The 25,656-nt window shown below is 38.5% G+C and overlaps 1 protein-coding gene across 1 annotated transcript in view; it reads right to left on the bottom strand.

Moving 5' to 3' along the window:
• tas1r3 (taste receptor, type 1, member 3) overlaps positions 1 to 25,656 on the bottom strand; it is a 42,819-nt gene that overhangs the window by 4,434 nt on the left and 12,729 nt on the right. Inside the window, exons 2-5 of the mRNA XM_082155801.1 lie at positions 15,863 to 15,943; positions 2,997 to 3,197; positions 2,608 to 2,908; positions 1,733 to 2,089 (exon numbers count right to left, since the gene is read on the bottom strand). Of these exons, the coding sequence (XP_082011927.1) occupies positions 1,733 to 2,089; positions 2,608 to 2,908; positions 2,997 to 3,196 (858 nt within the window). The 5' untranslated portion in view covers position 3,197; positions 15,863 to 15,943. The remainder of the gene's footprint in view (positions 1 to 1,732; positions 2,090 to 2,607; positions 2,909 to 2,996; positions 3,198 to 15,862; positions 15,944 to 25,656) is intronic.

Below are 25,656 nucleotides of genomic sequence, written 5' to 3'. Positions count from 1 at the left end.
AAGAATTACATATTAATATTTTTCCCTGAAGTCCACATATAATATTTCCGGCACCTATATAGTTTCATAATTTAGTTTTGTGACCATTTTCTACTCTCTTTTTGAGCCTTAAGTTTAAAGGGATACTCCACTTTTTGGGGGAAATGGGCTCATTTTACAACTCCCCCAGAGTTAAACAGTTGAGTTTTACGAATCCATTCAGCCGATCTCCGGGTCTGGCGGTACCACTTTTAGCATAGCTTAGCATAGATCATTGAATCGGACAAGACCATTAGCATCTCTCTCAAAAAAATGACCAAAGAGTTTTGATATTTGTCCTATTTAAAACTTGACTCTTCTGTAGTTACATCATGTACTAAGACCGACGGAAAATTAAAATTTGCGATTTTCTAGGCTGATATGGCTATGAACTATACTCTCATTCCTGCATAATAATCAAGAAACTTTGCTGCCGTACCATGAGTCCAGCAGGCGTAATGATATGACGCAGTGCCTGAAAATAGGTCTAATAGGTTAGACAAACTTAGTCCCGGTCACATTGGAAGTTACCGAGCTGGGGACTATTTTCAGGCGCTGCGTCACATCATTCTCTTGTCATTCTCATATCATTCTCATATCAGTTTCTTGATTATTACGCAGGAATGAGAGTATAGTTCCTAGCCATATCAGCCTAGAAAATCGCAACTTTACATTTTCCGTCGGTCTTAGTACACGATGTAACTACAGAAGAGTCAAGTTTTAAATAGGAAAAATATCGAAACTCTTTGGTCATTTTTTTGAGAGAGATGCTAATGGTCCTGTCCGATTCAATGATCTATGCTAAGCTATGCTAAAAGTGGTACCGCCAGACCCGGAGATCGGCTGAATGGATTCGAAAACGGTAAAACGCAACTGTTTAACTCTGGGGGAGTTGTAGAATGAGCCTATTTCCAAAAAAAGTGGAGTATCCCTAAAAAGGCTTAAGGGGCTGTTCACACAGAAACAGAATACATCTTTGCATTCCTCTGCACTGCTTTTCATGGTTTTAAACATGCCCTAGATGGATGTCTTGCATCTCGTGACACAGCGTCCTAAAAACGGCAGTGCTCAATTTACTGTAGTTTAAACATGCCTCAAGAAAGACCTTGCATCCCCCCCCCCCCCCCCCCCCCCCATTCCACTGTCCTGCATCTTACACTCTTAAATAGAAAACATGTTGTTTGAACAACCCCTAAATGTTTATGTGAACGTCCTCTTAGCATGCGAAATGAGTAACAGCCCCATACTTTAATTTACATTTATTAATTTAGCAGATATTCAAATCACAAGCAATTTGTTAGAACAGTGAGCAAAATTTGTAGTGCACAATGCGAGTTTTAAAGTAAGTGCTCTTGTTTATGGTTGTAGATTTGGTAAGCAGTGTTTTAGCTGTTTCTTGAAAGTTGTGATGTGAGGTTGGCAGCTTGTTTCACCAAAGAGGAAGAACAGCTTTGTGCTTCTTTTTGAAGGGATAGCAATAAAATAAAGCCTCTATCAAATTAGTTATGCTTGGTGTCATGTTAATGTATTTGGGAATCCAACAATTTTGGAACGAGGCTCTTTTGCAACTTCTAATTGAATGGTCTTCTTTGGTTTGGCCAGAAAATGTAAAGTTCTGAATCTACAGTATAATTTTATAGCATTGCAAACTCCTGTACTTCAAAAGATCAGATATTTTTTGCACAACATGGCCCTTTTAAAGTTTTTTTTTTACCTCTATGAAGAAGTCTCTGGCTGGCTTGGGGAGAGAGAAAACAACCACCACCCCCACTTTGGCGTCCACAATACGATTGAGAATCTCTTTTATCATTGGCTCTGGATTACTGTATATAGGAATCAAACCCTGATATGCCACACAGATGGACTCCTCATTGGCCATGCTGGAAAACTGCTGCTGACCCTGCTGTCCGTATTCATCGTCACTACCTACTACTGACACCCAGTTCCACCCAAACTCTTTCAGAAGCTGCACCATGGCCGCAACCTGCCAGCGATCACTGGGAACTGTGCGCATGAAGGACGGGAAGGTGTCTTTGTCACTGAACATGTCGCTGGTGGCACCATAGCTGATCTAAGATCAGGCAATTAGAGAGAAATTAAAACAGGAATTAAAATAAAGAAAAAACAGAGAGAGCATCCCAGATTGAGTATGAAATTGCTCAAAACAATTCCAACAATATATCAGGTAAAAGTACATGCATTATATTTGCTACAAATGTATATTTCCCCCCCAAAAAATGATTTATTTTTTAAACCAACAATGAGCAATATATTTTTAAAGCATTTATTCATCTTTGTTAATGTTAGTAAAAATCTAATTGTTCATAGTTTGTTCATGTTAGTTCACAGTGCATCAACAAATGTTAACAAATACAACTTATGGATTTTAAAAATGTATTAGTAAATATTGAAATTACAATTGACTTAGAATAATAAATGTGGTAAAAGTATTGTTTATTTTTATTTCATGTTAACGAATATATTTTTGGTTTTTCACTGTATATGGTAAGGTAATTTTAGAACTAAAAAGTTAGAACCAATTTTTTTTTAATGAAATTTCATCCTCTTACGCTTTTAATGGCAACTCACCAATGGCATCAGAAAAAACCCAATCAGCTTGCCAATGACCGGGACCAACTCAGAGTTGCTTGGGCCTATGATCGCTATAACACGAGTCTTGTAGTCAGTGTAGTTACAGGTGATGTCCAGCTCCCCTGTTGATTCCTTTGTGAGAAGCTGGAGGACAGGCCTCATGACAACGGCTGGTTGCATGCATGAGTCGTAACTCTCAAATCCTAGTGTGATTCCTGGTAGAAGTTCCTCTATAGAGTTGATCTCATCCACAGAGAACTTCATCACCAATGCGAGAGACAGACCAAATGTGCTTACACTGCCAAAACAGAAGGATTAAAGGTGATTTCATGGAGAAAAGCTTTTTAAAATTTTGGCTATCAATATGGCTTTCTCAAAGATTTTACCTGTTGCACTCAATATCGTCAGGCTTCACCCGTTTGCTCAGTTCGCTTGTGAGTTCGTTAATGGGGAAAAGCCCTCCTATCAGAATATCTCCAGGGGATTTGAAAAGATTTGTTGAGATGTTCTCAAACCATGATGGATTCTTGCTGAGTCCAGACCCCAGAATGCCACAGAGCACCAGAAGTGTCCACTCCTTAGCCATTCTGGAGGGTAAACCATCCAGGAAGCATGAAGATATGTATCATGGAAATTGATAAATGAAAGTGAAATAGCTGGACTGACCTCAGTGGAAGTATTGCTTAGGCTCTTCTTAGTTTTGATGTGTCGTGATTCTCTCAGTGGCGAGAGATTATGATGGTTAGACGTGAGTAATATGCCCCACCCCACACTTCTGCGATCAGCTTGTTGGTGCTTTGCTTTGTAAATTAAGGGTCAACATCAAGTTTCAGTCCGGCTTCACTTGGAAATGTTCTGGTCTCACCTCAACGTTCAAGTACGTTTCAAATGACATTGGTAATTCGCAGAGTAATTTTTTTTTTTTTTTTGTATAAGGCGTTGTTCACTCTGTGCTATTTTGTTAAAATCTGGTCCTTTCCAGTTGAATTTCATCTCATTGTTTTTTTTTCAGCACTGTGTTTTTAAGACACTATCAAGTTAAACTTTTTTAAAAACTTGCTTATTCTGCTGTCTTGCTGCTTTTTACTGCAAAGCTACTAAATATCTGTTTGCAGCAAAGGTCAGATGAGTTTCTTATGCATCGGGAAGAAAGTTATTGTTTGTGTACTTAAATAAAATATATGAGTCAAAGGAAATCTGGGTGTTGTTTCCCAGTCACAGTACTTGTACAGTATGTTCAGAAACACTTTGTGTACTTTGTGAGAGAACACAAGCACAGAAAAGAGATCTGGTACAAAAAATAAGTTGAATAAACAATTGAAATGTGGTTACTTGCACAATGCATTCATACAGAAATTTCCATAGTATTTGTTTGTGGATTTGATAGAAAGTGCTTCATGATGGATTATAGCCCATGCATGAATAGCGAATTAAACATCGAAAGACAGCAAGAACTAAGGAAGTATTTATATTACTTTTTAAATGACTTAATGACCAACCCATTTTAATAATGAATGATTTTTTTAAAGATACCTATACCCTTAAACTCATACGGATATTATTGAATATTAAAATAAGGATTTCTATTCCGTGTCTATTGCATTTGCAAGTTATGTAGTCACATACATACTCTACTTAATACTGTGGGCGCTAAAGGGGTTTGCATAAGTGTAACATCAGGCGTATAATGTCAGAACTAGCGGTCAGATATTTGCATGCAATTTTGACTGTTGTTAAGATGAACTTACATTGAATTCCCGTCCTAGCCACATGTTTACAAGTGCTTTGCATACATTTGGAGTAGGGTGCGTATCATTTTTCTCTTACATTTTCATTGGTGTTAGTTTTTGTTTATATATTATCTTGTAAATCTCAAACAGGATTAATGTAGTTGAACGGATTGAATCCAGATGATTCATCTTTATGATTGGCCTAGTGTAAATACATGAGCAGTTAATTGAGTTAATCTGTCAATTATGAATGACATAAATAGTTAATTCACTGAAATGAGAAACATTTGAGAGATCTATTGGATAGAGACATATTTCTGTTACATAGAAATGGAACAAAAGCTCCCTTGCAACTTGATATGACATTTTAAAATCTCTCTTCTGCCGACCTTAATCCATTATATCTCTTGTGTCACTAACCAGCAGAGGTCTAAATGATGTTTTAATTGAAGATTAGTAAGCAAAGTCTTCTCTAAAATGAAAAAAGGGACAAAAACGTCTTTATCTCCCTGGAGATCTTGACATCAACCGGTAAAGGCACACAAACATCTATCCCGTTTTGAATCTGCCTCAAAGCTTTTTGCTTCATTTGATCATTTACTTTTGCTTTCTCTCTTCTTTAGTTTGTACGTATATTGCACATATATGCTTTCTTTTTTTTAAAGATAAGAAGGTCGCTGACTGGAACATATGATATAAAACAACTTTTCTCCTTCAGTTTGTTTTGGGTTTGATGTTGAGATGTAGACGTGAGCATAGGGGTATTTGTATGTTGCCCTGTTGCAGAAGAAGCTGCATGTTTGGACGGCCTTCCTCGAGTGCACCGCATGGGTGTGCTTTAAACATGCGTAGGTGGATCTTCCACCTTCCCTCTTCCTGCATGCGTAGGTGTTGATGAGCAGGTGTGAGCGTAGGTGTGGGTTTGGATGAGTTACTATGAAGCTGCACATTTGCGGTTTGTTTTATGCTCTGAGGCTGCATTAAACATGGAGGTTTATAGTTGATTCATTAAAACTGTTATGAAGTTTTATAATTCATAACAGTTTTATAACCCCCCCCCCCCCCCCCACACACACACACACATACACACACACACATATCCCCCCCCCCCCCCCCCCCCCCCTTACATACTTAGTAAAACTGAACAATATCTTAGCATCTACAGTAGCTACACCATCTTGGACTGTCAGTGACTCGAAGAACACTGTAAATTGTAGTTTTATGACTTTTTTTTTGTCATGTCCGCTTCACTGTCATAAAAAACATTGGTAGCTTTAGTGGTACAACAGGTTGTTATTGTGGCAGTAATTTAAAAGGTACTTTTGTACCTTATATGCCACTAAAATGTGCATATTAGTATTAATTTGCATCATAGGGGGAGATAAAACATGTATCCTCAAAATTATTTTTAAAAAGGAAGTTTGTCAACATAGTTTGTCAAAACATTTTCATGATTGTCATACTTTTAAGTGCCTTTTTCAACAGAATAATGGTATATAACCCTTTTCAGGGCTTGCACGTCAAATTTTAGTTATCAACCCAGGTCCTTGATAACTAGGCTGTCCCTCATACACCATGTTTCTTAACACTTTTTGAAGTGAATACTCTTACACTTTCTTTAGTCAGACTTTTAATTCATCCATTGGCATTTAAAAAGTTTCCAACATGCTAACATGGTGAAAAAGAAAATGCATGTGGATGTTCTTTGAAAGATTATGTCTATTTTGCATACAAATCCTTTAACACGGTCGTAAGCACTGACCTTTCACGTATCATCTGGGACCGCACACTTGTTTCACCACAGGAAGCCACTAGGTGGCAGAACAGTGCAAACTGCATGCAGTGAACATGGGGTGAGTATGCATCTTAGCATGCGTCCTGATGTGCCCTGCTTGCACAATATTCAAGAGTACTGCTTATTAAAGTGGTTAACAACTGCATACTCTTACTGTTTGTTCCGATAAACAAACATATATACACACAAGGTAAAGAAGGTTAATGCACATTTATCAGCTGAATATGTTCATTTAATCTGATTAAGGAAATGAGTGATAGAGGCATATGGATCTAGGGATATGCACAGAGAGGGCAAAAAAGACATGCGTGGGTGGACGCTGATGGCCTCGGGGCCGTACAAGGGTACTCTCTGTAGGCAGAGTGTGTTTGGACAGCTGATATCACGGGTTAAATGTACCTGCGTTCAGGGAACGGAGATGTGACCGGTTATGAGTCTGTTTGTCCTATCAGCAGATAATTACTCTGTCAACATCATGTGTGTTTGGTTTGTTCCCCGGTGTCTAGTTTAAGCCTGAGATTTTACAGCTTGCGTAAGAATGTTCTGCTGCCGCTATTGCTTAGGTTTACTGCTTGTTGTGGTGTGTGTAGGATTGTATTTTCAGTAAAGAACAAATGCATGAGGAAACTGTTCCAAAGAGCATCAGTTTACCAACGTCAGAGAAGGTGCACAGTTGCATTTGGAAGCAGTGTGTGAGCATTTCGAGGAGTGCTGAAAGCTAGTGCTGAGATCTCCCAGAATGCTGTTCTAGCCTGATTCCCTGTGGACTCACTGCCTTGTTCTGTTGAACTTCCATTTGTGTTGCATCCAAACCCCCCCACCCCGCTCTCACTAGACCCCTCATGTTCGTCTTGCTCTCTCTTTCTCTCTCTCCCCCCGTGAATGGTTGGATGAGTCCAGCTCTAATCTCCATCAGCGGATCCAGAGAACACTGGGCTCGTTGTCAACACGCTGGCTAGATCCACCACAGTCGCTGACAAATTATTAACTAGACTCTCGTTCTCTGCCTCACTTGATCCTTACTCTGCTCTTTTTCCAACTTGCTCTGAAAATCCTTCTCCTTCAGCATGTTCTTTTGTCTTCATATGTATATTTGTCTTATAGGACTAAAACAATGCTCTGCAATATGTTTGCATGTATACATAAGTGCTTTGGCACATGTTTTTTCTGAAGAATGAGTATGTCTTACATTTGATAATACTGGTCAAGGGTTTGTACAGTAAAATACAGTAGTGGAATTGCACACAGCACCTTTAAGGAAAAGTACCGGTATGATTGCAACTGCAGCAATTGCATCACCTGCAGGGTTTGAGATAAGATTGCAAAGTGCAAATAAGAACACCGTGTTAACATGATTCTAGAACTGTTTAGTTGGATGAGAGAAATGCTAGTTTGTACTGATTGGAAATGATAAGGTTTATTTTGACAGTCCAAATGTTTTACATAAAATTCTGTTTTTATGTGAGTCTGATTTTATCTGAAGTCAGTTATTATTTAATCGGGTGTATGCATTAGGACATCTGGTATTCTAACGCGTAATAAAAGAAAATGCGTGTTTTGTGTTAAGTGTTTTAGTGATGATTTTGTGTGTTGGCTAAGCTTGCCGCCCGCAGTTAAACACATAAGACTCATCCTTGTTTCCTGTTGTCCCCCTTTATCTACAGTTGTCTGACCTGTTCTTCTGGTTCACATGGGCTGTGTGTTACTGTATGCACTTTGTGTGTGTGTGTATGTGTGTGACTCACGCGCACATACACACACATGCATAGTCATGGGCAAAAACACAACTAAACATTAACACACTTAAACACATACAGCATATATTGTAATGTACCAAAATGTTATACATGTAGCTAGATACTAACCCATGTCACATATCAAATACAAACTCTTGTGATTAAAATCAAACAGCTTGACAGAAGAGGGAGGAGGTAAAGAAAACAAAACAATCTGAATAAAAATATATGAGATATATAGAGACGGCAAATCTGTTGCACATCATAAACTCAAAGTGCAAGAAAACAAAATTTGTTTGAGTACTGCATTGAGTAACTTTTAAGGTTGGCACAAAATGATTGGTCAATTCCCCGTCCACACCATGGTCAACCCTTCTACCTCTTTGTGTTCAAGGTAAGAAACGATTTCAACATCAGACCAAACAGAATGACTGTTTACAGAGTCAAACGCTGCCACAGATTTCTCAGGACACTATTTCAGTAATATATGTAGGCGTCATATTCCAAAAAATATCTTTTGCAGCTGCTTTAGTTGGTTGGCATATTGCATCTCAGTTTGTAAACTACAATAAAGCTGCATATAAACACAACTGCCTCTTTCGGTAATAAAAAAACATATGACATCCAAGGTCATTATTAGGTTACATACAAATCGCATACACCTAAAATGCACTTTAAGTTGATTTAGATAAAAGGATGTTGGAAATGTGTTAAAGAGATTGTCTAGTGCGCCATGTTGTCTGTTAGAGCAGTTATATCTTTAATCACTTCAAAAAATAATCACAGTTTTTACTTATAATGTGTTTTTAGAGAGAGAGAGGTAAAGTGAGAGTGAGTGATTTATCTAGTGGACTAAACCTGGTTCCCGCTCTGTGTTATAATTATACAGCATTTCATCAGTTCTAGATGAGCTCAGAATTGAACACCCAATTGTCACCTACAAATATAGAAGCTGTGATGAGCAGTCTAACCCTGCAACAAGAATAGTTGCTTCTTACCGACACACATATATGTATAATCCGCTCTAAGCCTCCCACTTGGCATGCACACTTGAATGAATTCAGCACTGCTCATTTAATTTAATATTTAGATGTAATGAAGCATAAATTATGAGCTGTCGTAATTTATTGCAGCTGCTCCCTACTGTAAAATAGTAAATCATTAGGCTCCTCCATGACCATCAGGGACCTCCAGCAACCTCCATTATAGTTACAGACTGCAGTTTGTGAATCTTCTGCAGCTTTTGTTCTTGAAATGTATTTGAATCTGTGATTCATGTAGCTATTTATATTGAAGAAACTGATTTTAAACTTGTGCTTCTGGAACAAAAGTTTAAGGAAAGCGTTTATGAAAAGGACCAATTTTTGGGCATATCTTTAGCTCCAACAGTAGACAAGGTGCAAGCATTGGCAAGGTCATGGGTCAATGTATACCTTAAAAGTGGTATAAAAGTGTCTACCAAATGCATAAATGTTAAGTGTTTGGCTGCTAGTTACTGAGGCATCCTTCTAGTCAGAAAGAGTAGATTGTAAAAATGTTATGTTTAGCGTCGTGATGACAAGTTTTGTGGGTGGTTGATTGGTGGTTTCTAGGATCATCATAAATCCAGTTATAGAATAGATAGAAAGATTTGAGGTAGTTTGTTTCATGTCTGTAGCACAAACAGTGTTTGTGTTTAAGGGTTTATTTTAGTGCTGTCAAACGATTAAAATATTTAATCGCGATTAATCGCATTAATGTCATAGTTAACTCGCAATTAATCGCACATTTTTATCTATTCTAAATGTCCCTTGATTTCTTTTTGTCCCATTATTTTTTTTTCCTCATTTTAAAGGGACACCAGGCAAGCCTGAGTGTTTTTTCTCTACGAAGCTCCCCCTAGCGTCTGGTAGTAAATGCTTTCAAACACACTGTCGTAAAAACGAACTGTTGTTCCTCCCCCTCGCCACGAGCAACCCAGCTGATCAGCTGTCAACCCAGCTGAGCAGAGGAACCGGCTATTTCAAAACCAGTTATGTCTACGAAGAATTTGATCTCTATTTATTTGCGAACTAAGTTACACAAATAAAACCGATAGAGGAACGGCCAAACAACTACAGAAATCAAACGTGTTTTCTAATGACAATGCTAACATCAAAGTTATAGTATCTAGCGTACTAGTAAGCCCGTAACAGACAGCGATCATAATAAAAACCTTTACAGACAATAGCAAACATCCTGAGGTTGCAATTACTTGAAATTTAAATATTAAACACAGTTTATTCCAAAGATACTTACAAGTGCAACAGCAAGAAGGCCAGGTCAGCATCCGTTTTGCAGGCTTCTGTTTCTCTCAGTTCTCGCCATTCTGAAAAAGCCGATCCGATATTTACTCGAGTCTGACTTCTTGCTTGGTCAGTCTCCCGTTTCCTCTTTCTTTGGTCCTCCGACAAAGATTTCCTAGCTTTCTGCTTAATTTTTACAGGCTCAGCCATGACGAAAATGTGAAGAACTCAATCTATCGTTGCCCTTTGCTTATAGCTAGCCGGTGCTTGAATGGGGGCGTGTACGTGTGCAGTGCCGTCAAGCAATTCGTTACATCGCGAGACCTGATATCACGCGATACTTCCTGACGGCGAGGCCGGCGGCACGCCGGCTCAAAGTTGCAAGTGAGTTTTTTCTGCTCTCGGGCACCAGGGGGGTGCGAAACCACCACCATTCAACCCGAAATAAGTAATATAACCATTCCACTGACTCCGAAGCTGTTAAGGTAAAAAAGTTAATTAGATCACCTTTAATGCTCTGATCAACATGGAAAAGTGGATCGGCTTGCTTTGTGCGCATGTTTTTTTTAATTGAAAACAACATTGACTTATACTGTAGTGTTCAATTTCACACTAACATTCTCACTTGGAGCAAATAATCGCATCAGAGAATTCGCATCAGCCGTGTGTGTGCTTGGCCATCAAGTGGTGTTTCAGACTGGACGTGCTGCGATGATCGCTCAGTTCACTACGGCAAAACACACAGATCACTTTGGTCTTGTCAATGGAACCATTTGGCAACTTTTTAAAAGTAAACTTTCTATTCAGAATCTTATTGGCATCCATTTCGGCGTCTCGCGCTCGCCATCCACTCAAAACGTAACGTTAGACTACTACTCTTCGGCCGGCTCACAAGCCCAAACAAGTGTGTGCGGCGTGCCTGTTGTTTTGCTTCCGGTCTAGCTAGATCCAGTGTGGTGTTGTAGTTTTACTAACGTTACTAGTTGTTGCAACAGCATGTGAAAAAAAACTACAAAGTTTGCTAGGCCAAAAAGAACGTTAATCTCGCAATAAAAAAATTGACGCCGTTAAAATGGGTTTGCGTTAACGCCGTTAATAACGCGTTTAACTGACAGCACTAGTTTATTTATTACAATAATAATAATAATAGTGATGCTTCCACAGAATCCACCGAAAGATTTCACACCACTTGTTTAACACTTGTACAATCAAAGCACTAGTTCAAAGGAGTTCCCAAAACCCAGTTCAGACAAGCAATAAGAATGACCTCTGCGAGTTAGCGTTCAACATAATTGCATGGACCTCCACAGGTAGTTTTTCTTGGAAATTTGTAGCACAAAACCCTGTAATTTAAAGCACAGGTAAACTGGAGCAGCCTTTGGGTAAACAGGGGTGAACACATTCTAGGTTAATTGAGAACTGTATGAACCCCTGTGTCGTAGCCACAGGCTGAAGACAAAAGGATTGCGTGTGTGCATGTGTAAGTGCAATTATCAGGCTTATGTAAGAGTTTAAGCGGCCCAGGAGCGGTCAGGCATGCAAGTGTTTCTCTGTCCTTTTCTAGATCAGTGGTCCATACAGGACATTAATGGATAGATTTAAATTGGAGAGTGTTGGTGATCTTTCCAGTCTACAAGGTACTCATATTTTAAAATAATGCAATGTGACATTTAAAAATAGCTACATCAGTGCTGCTACTTTTAGTTACTTCACAGCACAGTTACAGAATATATAACATGTTTTTCCATCCTCTTTTCATCTTTCTACATGAATATTGAATAATTCCAATTTTGGAAATCTCACCTGTTGAGACTCTTTCGCTCCCCCTCTGACTCACTTAACCACTTTTCCCCGGATCCACACCTGCAGTCTGGAAACGGTATGCTTTTTTTAGATGCTTTTTTCACCCCAGGCTTTTTTAGCTTATTGGAACGGATCTGGATTTGATTTCGCCACTGTCCTGTTCATTCAAGACAGGCTGATATTACCTAACTGGCTGTGAGTCACAAGACCCTTTATGCCTCATACATTCTCAGAAGCCTTCAATAGAATGGAGGGATTTTAATTATACTCCAGGTGAGCGGTTAGTCATCTGTCAGATGTGTAGGCGCATCCTGTATGACAGATAGGAGAATAATATTCTCATTAAAAAAAGAAAATAATTATAGCATAAGCGTGGGCGTTTTGTGCTACCGTCTGACTTTATGAGACTCTAAATCTCCTGCAATGAGATCACGCTATGCCAATTTGGAAAGAGAACATTCATTAAACGTGTGATTTTTATTACAGGGCTAATTTCAGTGCAAAGATAGCCTGGGGTGGAAATTATAATGGAGGAAGAATGTTACAAGGATGAACAATGTATAGTTGGTACCATTTAAAGGATTAGTTCACCCAGAAATAAAGATTTGTCACCATTTGTCATAATTTACCCCATGTGGTTCCAAACCTGAATGACTTTCTTTGTTTTGTGGAACATAAAAAAAAAGATAATTTAAGAAATGTCTCACTGTTTTTGTCGTCCATACGATTGATATCTATGTGCTCCAACGTTATTTGGTTCCGAACATATCTTCTTTTCTGGATTTTTCTCTTATGAAGATTCATAAGAGGTCCTCACAAACTGTGATCAGATTTGTCAAGATTTCAGTATATGAACTCATCATTATTATCATCAAATTCTTCCAGAACAAAATTGTCTGGGCTACTGTATGCTATCCTCATTAAAGGGATAATTCACCCAAAAATTAAAATTAGCCCATGATTTACTCACCCTGAAGCCATCCTAGGTGTATATGACATTCTTCTTTTAGACGAATACAATAAATATATATTAACTTCCAAGCTTTATAATGGGAGTGAATGGGTCATTTTTAAGTCCATCAAAGCGCATCCATCCATGATAAAAGTGCTCCACACGGCTCCGGGGGTTAATAAAGGCCTTCTGAAGTGAAGCGATGCGTTCGTGTAAGAAAAATATCCATGTTTAAAACTTTATCGACTAGTTCCGGCAGACGGCCGATGCAAGTCGACTTATGCCAAAAGAGTAACACTTGGCGATGTATGACGTAGGAGTAGCATAAGCTTTGATGTCTCTTGCTGTTCAAACAAACAGGGCTGGGCAACCGCGTTCGTCATTACGTTGTGTGTCACGTTGTGTGTTTATTATGGATGGATGCGCTTTGAGGGACTTCCAAAAAAATATACCCATTATAAAGCTTGGAAGAGCCAGGACATTGTTTTATATAACTACGATTGAATTTGTCTGAAAGAAGAATGTCATATACACCTAGGATGGCTTCAGGTTGAGTTTTCATTTTTGGGTGAACTATCCCTTTAATTGTGTAGCTCTATAGTCTTACTATGCATCAACAATAAGGGTTATGTGCAACTTAACTTTTGTATTCTGTAAAACAGATCGCATCGCTTCCGGTTCTGGTCTTTTGTATGTGCTTCGTGAAAAAATTATCTGTTTTACTCGATAACTTAAAAGGAGCGAGCAAAGATGAGCATAACCAAGGTCCCTTTGCATATGCAGATTGATATCTAAAAGTTTTTTCATTTTTCTTCTTCACTCTAACGTTTAGATATTTAAATAGAATAAAACGCTAATAACAAAGTGACCTAGGTAGTTTAGCTGATTACCTTAGCTGAAGTGAGCATCAGTTCATACTGCTGTTAACACTTTATCTGACAAGCGGATGCGATGAGGCAGGGTTTCGGTTTGGTCATGTGACGTTCGACATATACCCTATTGCCTCATTTGCTTTTTTTCTCCATAAGTTATTTTAGAAGAAACATCTGAAAAGAAGTCAATACCTCTGATCCCAATCACACTGTAGTCATACAAAGGTAAAGAACACCCAGTTCACTTTAATACAGAGGCATCTCCCCTTATTTTCCAGTCCAATCTGACTTCTGATCATAATCATACCCTGTTGGTTCGTTGGCCAGAGGAGGACTGGCCCCTTGACTGACCCTGGTTTCTCCCAAGGTTTTTTCTCCCAAGGAGTTTTGGTTCCTTGCCAATGTCGCCTTTTTCGCCTTTGTTGCCATTGGCTTTTGGCTTGCTTGGTTGGGCACATTCAATTTAACATTTAATTTAATATTCAACAATAAGTATTGATCTGCCTGCATTGACACCATTATATGAGAACTGAACTGAGCTGGACGATGACATCACGGTTTTCTCCAGAGCGGCTATATATATAAATGAACTAAATTACTAACTTTTTTTTACAACAAAAATTAAACATCATTGAACTTCCTTAGGCTGGACTGTGACACTATTTTCTTCTGGAAACAAACTTTGTTACATTATTTTCCTGTTATCTCTGTAAAGCTGCTTTGAAACAATCTGTATTGTAAAAAGCGCTATATAAATAAATGTGACTTGACTTGACTTATTTTTTATTATTTTTTTATGTGGTGCCAGGGCCAGCTGAGAGCTGTCAAGGAAAGGACACAGAAGGTGACAGAAGAGCATGCAAGTTTAGCTTAACAAGATGACATGAAAAACTGTTCCAAAATGGGTTTTGTAGCCTGGTGCCTTTTGGCAGTAAAACATGAAATTCTGTCATCTGAAAAGGTGGAGGAGGTGATAAGAATCTGATTTGCCTGCAGGCATGCAAGATCTTTATCTAATTGTAACTTGTCTGTTTTCCGGTATGGCAAATCTGTAGCATTCAAGTGCTTATATAAAAAAAAAAAAAATTGAATGAATTGTCAGGTTGATGTCAGATGAGGATGATATCATTCAACATTTCAAACAAACTAGCAGTGCACGCTTCTCAAACAATAGTCCATCTCCTTTAGTTTACCTCCCTTCACTTTGTAGTGCCGATGACTCAATCAGTTCTTTTGACTCTCAAGGTGGTTTACGTCACAATGGCCATCTTACAGGAAATTCCACATGACTTGAGTGCTGATCACAATAGCTCTCAATGTCACTCTACAGATGGATTGTGCCAAAATGATACACGTGTCATTTGTCCTTCTAAGGCAAAGAATCAATGGCTGTAGCCTCAGTTTAAATTGTGAAATGAGCTGTTCGTAAGCTAAGATCCCAAAAGCTGTGCTTATGTTGATGAACAGTACCAGAGCTGACGTGTATGTGTATTCAATTGTGTGAGTATATCATGCAAAGTTAGAAAAGAATCCACCAACCATTTATATGGCATTGGGCAGGACTATTTCATGTTATTTACGCATGTACGACAAAGAAACATGAAATAATGCGAAAATACAAAAGCGTAACATGTCTCAAAATATAACAAGGAAGAACTTTCACAACTTAATATACAACTTGTGCAGTTAGAAGTCATAGGTATGTGTATATAAGCTGTGTGGTCATCCAATCAAAATGTACTATTAAGAGTGGTACTATCTGTTTTTCCCTCCAATATATTCATTTTGTGAGCCATTTGTTTTTAACTTGTGTTGCAAGTATATAACCTGATCTTTTGGTTTGCTTTTGTAAATATTAATATATAAACCATATTTTTATTTGAATTTCCAGCCAAACAACTATATTGTATTATTTATTGTTACCATAATGTAAAATTACTAATGCCGTGATATTTGGTCACAGCACCAATTGGTGTATGTGTGTGTGTTTAGGTCATGGCAGAGGTTTGCGTGTGAAGGAGTGAGCTGACTGTCAGTCTGAAACTAAAATAAGCAGGAGGATGTTACAGGTGCGTCCCTCTATTTTCAAAACACCTGTACCTGAGTCAGTCGGAGTTAATCACACCTCTGCCGAAGCCACGCCCACCGCTCGGAGCGACGTCAAGGCCCACAGGAGACAGACTTCAAACGCACACACATACATGCAAAAGACACACAAAGAGGAAAATGAGTTATGTTTGTAGAAGACAGGAAATGTAATCCTTAAAATATGTAATCCTAAAGAGAAAGGGTTAACGAGAAATCGCAATAAGGTCATTTAAGGTTCAGCACAGATCTAATTAAGATCCTGTTCGTGAGCTCTGAAATGTGAGTCAATGTTCCTGCATGTGTTTGTGATTAAAGGTACAATTTGTACGAATTTTGTAATAAAATATCCAAAAATCACTTGCACAGTGTGATATATTTCCTGCAGTTGTGTACTTACAATATCCCAAAAGTAAGTTCCCAAAGATTTTTAATATCAGAGAAATTCCAATTGTCCCTGGTCATTGTCGCCTGTCAGTGACGTAATATCCGCGTTATCCCTGGTTTCCGCTCGTACTGCCATAGTAACCATGGCGACAGACGTGGACATCTGCGTTACGTCTAGCGGCACGCTCACGCTGTTGTTGTTTCGTCAAGTCAAGTAAAGTCATCTTAATTTATATAGCGCTTTTAACAATGTAGATTGTTCCAAAGCGGCTTTACAGAGATACAAGGATAGTTTAAAGTAACAGAGATTGTTTTGGGTTTATAGCAGTTCTTGAATAAAGTTATTTTCCAGCTAAAGTTAATTTGATTGATTCACTTCCGTCGCAACGATCATTAGTTATTAACTTGGGGGCCGCTAACACGACACCGTTTTAACAGGAAACTCTACACAGACTTTAAACGCGAAACCTGTGAGAACGCTGATGGGGTGCACTTGCGTGTTACGAGTTCAGTCTATTGGTATGTGCGTTTGAATACATTTGCGTAGGTTTGTAATTCCCTACAAACCAAGCCTTAAAAAACTACTTGTCTGGCCTTAACATTTTTGAACAGAATTTTATCACTTCGGGGTAGATACGCGAACAGAATTTTCCCGACAACGCTTTATCTGTAGAGTGGTAAAGGGATTCTCCATAAGGAGAAACTAGTTGGCACTTTAGCACCCCGCTATGACATCGGGTCCAGGCGCAGGTCCTTCATCAGATCTGGATACGGCTTGGATCCGGCAGGCTGCGGAAAAACCTCGGGATAAACAAAAAAACTAAAATTAGCGTAGATGCCATTCTACTTATGATGTAACGAGTACATCAGGATTTATGGGAAGTGTTCCCGGTTCCGGCTGACCTGATCTATGCAGCGTAACATTGAATTATAGAAGTCTATAATGTGTTATGTGTATGCTAGGTCAAAGAGATGTGTTTTTAGTCTAGCTTTGAACTGACAGTGTGTCTGCTTCCCGGACAATGGTAGGAAGACTGTTCCAACATTTCGTTCAAACATCATGGACCATGGCAAGCAGACTTTGGGACAAAGGGAGAACTAAAACGGTGATCAATATCAGCGTGGCGTTTTCGAGATGCCGAGAGCTAGCGTCCGCGACTAACTTCGACTCGACAGAGACGCTACTCTTGCATGTATTAGACAGGTGAGCAAATGTACATAAAACTAATCAATGTTATACAGCTCAACATGATGAAATGTTAGAATATGATCTATATGTTATTCTAATGTTGATCTAGCTCACTGCTAGTCTCATACAACCAACAAACTAACACACAGAATAACATTATAACTTTCAACACACTCAAATGCAGTTTAGTGTGAAAGTTTAGACCAAGTGAAACAGCGCTGCGTTACCTCACAAGTTTCATTCGTCTTATAACCTGACCTGTATGAGTATTAATACAGCACTTGCGGGTACGTTAGTTCGGTTGAATGAAACGTCCTTATTCCTTTATATCCGTGGGACTCGCATGTGACGCTGATATCTGTCTCTCATTAGCAATCGCGCTCTGCTTCACACCACAGTCATGTTAAAAACATCAATGTATTCGCTCATCCATAAACATTATTAGATCAATCGGCATGACGACAAGTTCCATAATTCCGCTTATGCGTCATCAACCTACGTCTTTGTTATTGTAAAAGGTTAGCGTAAAAATATGTACAATTTTTGTAATAAACCCAAATTTTCAACTTTAAAATTAAGTTGTTTGGTAAACTGCCTGAATCACTGAACTCGACATAACAAAACTACTCTGGAGAAGCTGTTCTTGGAAATGTTACATCTCGGAGTCAGGGAATAAACAGTTTGTGTCTTTGAAATGTGTTGCATAGGGACAGTCTGATTCATCGCATGCCAAGAAAGCTTGTCATCTATAAAATCTATAAATGATCCAGACTGCTATCCATTAGCTCTATACTCTTATTATTTATCAACTATCGTCTAATTTGTTTCTTTATTTCTTATTTTACTTTTAGGACAAACATCTGAATCAATGTTGATACTTCACTCAAACTGATAACTCCACCAGTCTCTTGATCTATGAAAGAGCGGCCTGGCCTCTAAGCAATAAAGCTTTCCTCCCCATCAGTTTGAAAGCAGATGTAATTTTAACAATGATGCTAAACAGAATTAAGTTGCCTTGGAAACATGTTTCTAGGCACATATGTTTAAAATTACGGCCCCTGGGATTCGGCCACCTTCTCTGTGTTGCCTGTTGATAATCATTGTGGAAATCTTACAGGAAACCACTTGTCCTGAGATGCACTTCAGAACTCGGTTCTGTTGCACATTAGCAATAGTATTCCTCCATTTTATACGTCACTTCTCACACATCCCGACTCTGGATATGACTCATGTGGATTCCATTGGCTTTAGTGTGCAACCATTGGCTCCCCCAAATCTGGGCTTGAAGGTGGTTGGATGTGACTGTCCTGATGGTGGGCTTTCCCAGCAGAAATGACGATGTGCCGTGTTGGTTACGTACACTTCCTATGAGACAGTGGCAGTGATATGGATTTGAAATCTCCAGGATGTCTCGGATTAAAGGGATAGCCCCCTCCCCCCAAATAATATTCTGTAATTTTTCTGACACAAGGTTATTTATATTTCAATGTAATCAATTAAATTTAATACAATACATTGTCAATTTGAAAAATTTTGGCTGATAGAACTCACAAGTTTGAGTGCTTAGCAAAGTAATAGCATACCCTCCTAAAAAGGATTTATGTACTGTAGTTTAATATGTAGAGGGGTTTTGTTCAGATTCCTAACCCCAAGTATGACTAACAGTAATAGGGATGTTTGCTCTATCAAACAGCAGTAATTACAGCAGCAAGAGTGTATGTTTCAGGATAGTGGGCTAAATTGCTGCTTGACTCCAGTGGAATGTGACTGCTGGCTCAATGTGTCTGTCAGTATGTGTAGATTAACACACACACACACACACACACACACACACACACACACACACACACACACACACACACACACACACACACACACACACACACACACACACACACACACACACACACACACACACACACACACACACACACACACACACACACACACACACACACACACACAGACACACACACACACACACTCAGACATGTCAGATTTCCAGTAACTGTTTTGAGATTTCGGGACATGCGTCTTCAAATGTTGCTGTTTAGTGCCGCCAAACACTAAATTAGTGTATCAGTCTAAACACTGAGTCATTGCGAGGAAGTAGTGTGTAAGGTCTCGCGCCTTCCCCCATCATGGTTCTGTTTATCTTAATATGAGCCTTCTTTTCTTGTCATTGTTTATTTTGTGTTCTAGGGTGGCAAAGGCTGGAAATGATGACATAAGCAGTGCCCAAGTGGCCCATTCAAAGACAGCGAGTGAGAGACAAGTTGTACTAATGCACCGCACCCTTGTGTGTCTGAAGCAGGCATCCATAGCAGTGTACACTTGCAAGCGTGCTCATATCGGTGTGTACTTCCATGTGTTTGTGTCTGGATTACCTGGACTAGCCAGGCTTTTTGTCTCTTGTCTCTTAGCATGCTGTCAAAACAAACACCTGTGCTCTAAAGCACCAGCAGTCAGCCTTCACCTCCCTGGCTAGTCAAGGCTTTTGCACTCCACCTTTAAAAACTGAGAACTGGCTCATCTGAGTTTTGGGGAAACCCTTTGTCAGGTCCTCTGCATCAGGTCCATTAGAGAGCTCCTCCTTCTTACATTGTAAATCAGGATTGCACTGCTGAAAAATATGATGGTGCCACCCCAGCATGGTTACACCTTAGTGACAAATGGCAAAGATATGACTACATGACATATGGATCTATACTTTGATTTGTGGACTTCAGAATGACAGAGCAAATACTTGAAATCGATACGTCAATGCTTAATCTGTGATGTCACAGTGTGATTTAATTGGGCGGATAAATCCTCCCTTTTTGTTTGTGACTATAAAAGACTTTTCATCACTGCAACATCTTTAACTTGGCATTTCTACTCAATTTTACGAGTTTTAAGAGTTAAAATTCACCTTCATCAGTAATTGAAATTAATGCAATCAAATTAATCAGTAATTGAAATTCAATGCGATTGGATAAAGTGCAATAAGGTTGTAACTTTGGCACCACTTAATATCCAGAAAGCAATTCAACTTTAAAGAGAATCAAAATCAAAAATAAAATAATATATTTTAGAGTATACAATGCATTGAACCTCATTGAGTTTTTTTATATGCAACATAAGTCATCATTTGGAATGACATGAGAGTTTGTAAATTATGACAGAATTGACATTTTTAGGTGAATTATCCTTTTAAGTTTTCAGTCTTAGTTGGTTGAAAAGTTTATGGTATGTGTGGGACCATAATAAATTAATGCGAATTAACTTGAGGTTGATTTGAGTTTACTTTAGTTGTATGTAGATTGGCTTAAAGCTAGGGAATCAGATGCTTGGGACAATGTTATACAATTTAGCATCATTATACAAAAATATTTAACCACAGAATACTGTAAGGGACCAATCAGAATAAGTATTCCGAACAGACGCATCACGTGCAAAGAAAAGTCGAGCTGTAACACATAAATCACCTGCATGACAAGTGCATGTAGCAGACTTGATTTTGCTATTCAGCAGGAATGTTGTCCACAAAAATATGCACTTTAACATGTACTCAAACATGCATCATACATAGACACACACCATGTATAAAACTTCGCTGTACACACACATAGAGCACATCCCCGTGGAAGAATGCTATAAGAGTTTCCAGGAATGTGACCTCTTGACCTTTGAAGCCTGCCTGGAGACGTCCACACTGAAGCCGGACAGTAGGGAGACGAGTTGTGTAATAGTAAATGGCATGGTAACAGGAAACTTTCAATAATAGTTATTCAATACACTGTTAACTTCTATACGAGTGACACAGATTCTAGTTTTAGGTTGCAGGAAGGGTATGTCTTGTTCGTCTCTCATCAGATCCTTGCATTCGTACATTTTTTTTCTTGCTTTCATAATTCCTGACTTTCCAGTTTGACCATTTCTTTTTGTTCTTTTTTTTCCTCTGTCTCTCTCTCTTTCTTTCTATCTATCCATCTATCTATCTCTCTATCTCTCTTGTAGCAACATTAAAATGAGCACAAGCTCATGACCTTGATTTTGACACATGGAAAGAAATGATATGGATAAGATGGGCTTAGTCCATTCAATTAGGTGTGTATAATAGCAAACACACACACACACACACACACACACACACACACACACACACACACACACACACACACACACACACACACACACACACACACACACACACACACACACACACACACACACACACACACACACACACACACACACACACACACACACATTTACAGTCACAAACAGTGATACAAGCAGCCACTTAAACCGTAAACCTACAACAAACACATACAGCAAAGAAGACATGCAAACACACACACACCCACCCAAGGAGACACACATGTACACAAACACACACATGTTTAGAGGTTAACACACTTTACGAAATAAGAGTAAGCACTTGCAAGGTGTAGCTGGGTACACGCAAAGCTAAATATTAACTGCTCCACAAATATTACAGGAAGAAAACTCATTGAAGCACAGACTTAATCAGGAACATTAAGTTTTTACGCTAATAAACTTAGTGATAAATTAGCCACGAATCAGAGCATGATGATTTATGTATAATACAGACAGTTTTGCCATCTAAATGTATGTAATATCTCAGCTGCAAATGGAGACTCTTAAAGGATCACAGAGATGCTATTAGCTGAGTTATGTAAAGCAACCCTGGTACTTGGTGTGTTTTAATTGATGACTCTCCGGCTGTGAAAACCATTTTTGCAACAACAGCCAAGGTTCATTCAAACCTCACCCACAGCGACAGGGGAAAGGACACTGACATATCCGACAGAGCTGGTTCTGCAAGTGCACAAGGACAGGCCTCTAGAATTGCCCTTAGCTTCCGAGGCTTGAGATTTACGCACCTTCATGCTGTGCTGTTGAATTTCTATAGAACACATGTATTGCAGAAGTGCAAAGCTTGAATTGTTTTTAGTAATTTTGTCACCATGTTAGGACTGGTAGATAAAGGCAGAGCTAGTTAGAAAAATGTCTTTATTGCTTCTCATCTTGGTTTTTCCCTTGTCTCACATATTCATTATTTTTTAGGAATATACATTTTTGAACTTTTCTCTCAAAGTTAGATTTGAAAGATAAAAGTGTCTGTACATATACATCATAGAGACATATTTTCGCCCTTGTATTGCGTCTTGCTGTTTTTCCCTCCATCTTGCATATTCATTATTATGTTAAAGGCATCATGTTTTGTCATTATGTGAAAACTTGCTATCTAACTCAAAGCAAGAAATGCTCAGAAAGTGCATTTCTGCTTTTCCTACAGAGAATACCATGATTATCTTAATAAGTGCGTGCCACTATTTTCAAATCACAGCTTGCTTGACTGGAGTTCAACCTTTAGCGTTGTGTTTTATATTAAAAACTTAACGTTATGAAGTTTGAAATGTTGTATTTTGCAGCAAGGAAAATACACTTGATCCATTTAAGGATTATCTCCTGTTGTGAGACTTGCAGATGTCATGTTATTAAAGCTAACGGTGAAGATTGTATCTAGGACAACCAGGCAAGTGCCAATGAGCCATAAAACATCTTTCTGATCAGATAAAAGATTCACAATACTTTAGCTATGGGTTAGGTTATGGCCGAATAGTCCCACTTCTGATGTGCTAGATTTACATGGTAGCTCATCTTGGCAAATATATAGTAACAGCTACTTTTATTTACGGTTATACTTACTTATTATAGTCGTCTGGATCTTATTCCACCAAACTATAATAAAACTTCTGAGTTTGACAAGTCAAGTACTTTCTAAATGTACAAGAAAAGCAATATTAGGAAGTCTCTCCTAAGGCTATATTTGACCAGATATGTTACTTTTCAAGAGTCGTTTCCTTAAAAGCAGTTGAAAATAAGCAACATCTGCACATTGCATGGTTGTAGTTCCCTAACCAAGCTGGGTGAATTGGGCGGGAGGGGGGGTTAGGCAATCCATCTGAGTCATGCTGTTTCCTCTAATACACCGGAAAAGGGGTCAGTGAGTAACACTGGTCTCATCGAGTGGTTGAACAATGTAAACGATGTGAGGAATCCGACAGACACAAACACTTCCAGGACTATTATCTTAGCTCAGCCTGAGCTATTGAGTTCAGCTTCTAATGGATGACAACATCACTATGGAAACAAGTAAAACAAACAGTGCGTGGGTTTTGCATGTAGATGAAACAGTAGACCTACAATTGCCATTCACAGTTGGGTTGATCAAAATAGCAGCTTCCTTAAGAACGAATAGCACACGTCTAAACAAAACCAGCAATCTTTGTGGAAGTTTGCAGGTATGGTTGTTTGGAAATGGCTGTTCCAATTCCAAAGAAATGTTTTTTTTTGTTGTTGTTGTAATGTTTACATAATGGATGTCAATAGATCATTTGCAGCTGAATAAATCAGTTGTTAGACGTTAAAGGCAGGCAGATGTATTCAGTGCCACACTATGACATTAATGCTTTTTTTCACAATTTAGTCACAAATGTCTCATTTGGCAAACCATTTTTCAATTAAATCAAATGTTTGGTTTTCTTAGAAGGACACCAGTCACTTTTTTTGGCTGCAGGCTAGACCAACCGCAAAGTTTAACAAATTCCATATCTAACAGCCCAACCAATTAGCAGTGGTTTTCTGGAGGAACCCCCCTCATCATCACAATAAGCAGTTCACCATCATTCATAGAAGTGCGCCTGTTATTTGTCTATTAGCTCGGTCAAGCAGTGCACTGGTGACCCTCCCTCCGGCAAACAGAAAAACAGACGTGTGTGTGTGTGTGTGCGAGCATTTGTATTAATGCAGCAGTGTTTGGGAAGTGACTTTACATTTATGCATTTGGCAGACTCTTTTATCCAAAGTGACTTACATTGCATTTGAGGTATACATTTGATCAGTCATGCATTTCTGGGAATCAAATCCATGACCTTGGCATTACTACCATGTTTGAACTAGAGGAATGCTTTGGTTTCAAAGTTAATTTAATGTTATAATTAATTTATCCTAAATTTGCAAACTGAATGAATAAATGAATAGAATGAACACTGCTATTTTGTGAAATTAATTCAGGGATAGCATCATGTAAGGAGAGACATTAAATTTGACATTTGTTGAAGATATACATCTTGGTTAAGACTGTAAACACAAAATTATTATATATTATTATAAGTCGCATCAGTCAAAAAATACGTCATGTAGAGGAAAAAAACATATAGGCTAAGTCGCACTGGACTATAAGTCGCATTTATTTAGAAATTTATTTCACACAAAAAAAAACAATGTTACGGACGGGACAGTTCTCCGTTACGGACGTGAGCGCTCTGAAAGCGGCACTAAAAGACTGCTTTAAAACTTTCACAGAGACCTCAAACAGAAAGCACAAAGCCTGTCTTTAAATTTAATTTTGTTTTGTATTAATTGTATCTTAATTTTAATCAATGTTTCATCAATTGCCTGGATTTAATAAATAAGAAGTAAATGTAGTAGAAAATAGATAATCACGGCACGAAGGCGCTGGCGCGTGAACTGGAGCTCGTCTCATAAATGAACCGAAACTCAGCGTATAAGGTAGCCTACTTGCCTCACAGACCTGAGACATATTTAGAAAGCTTGAAATGTCTACTTTTAAACAGAACAATTCAAAATGAAAGAAAACAGACTGCTCTCTTCTTATATAATCCGTATGAAATGTGCATTTCTCTCTGGTGCGTTTACTGCGAAGATCGCGAGTCAGCATCGTCAACTTCATCTTTGCAGCCGACACTGACACAGAAAACACTGGTTTATTTTTCTCTTGGTTCATGTCAGTCAGTATGAATTAATTTTGATATATAAGTCGCACCTGACTATAAGTCGCAGGACCAGCTCAACTATGAAAAAAAGTGCGACTTATAGTCCAGAAAATACAGTAAATATGTACTTTGTGAATGGTGCCATTTAAAAAAAAAAATGTATCTGTTCATTCAGATTAAAAAAAATTCACAGGAATTAATTATTCTTTTATTTAGTAGCTTGTTACTGGAAAAGCTACACTGTTTTAAAACTGCTGTCACATTACTGAAAAACACTTCTTAAAAAGTTTTAGTTTTAGTTACTCCCGTATCCATTCCATTCCAAAACCAGATTTTATTTTGTAAAGATATGGAGAATGTTTTTGTCTAAAAGAGGATATTTTGGTATTGACTTAGTGAGCCTTATCTCAGTGTGCATAACACTG

This window comes from Leuciscus leuciscus (assembly GCF_965113295.1).
Source record: "Leuciscus leuciscus genome assembly, chromosome: 23".
Classification (NCBI taxonomy): Eukaryota; Metazoa; Chordata; class Actinopteri; order Cypriniformes; family Leuciscidae; genus Leuciscus; species Leuciscus leuciscus.
Note: the sequence above shows the minus strand (reverse complement) of the source record. Positions and strands in the feature narration are given on the sequence as shown.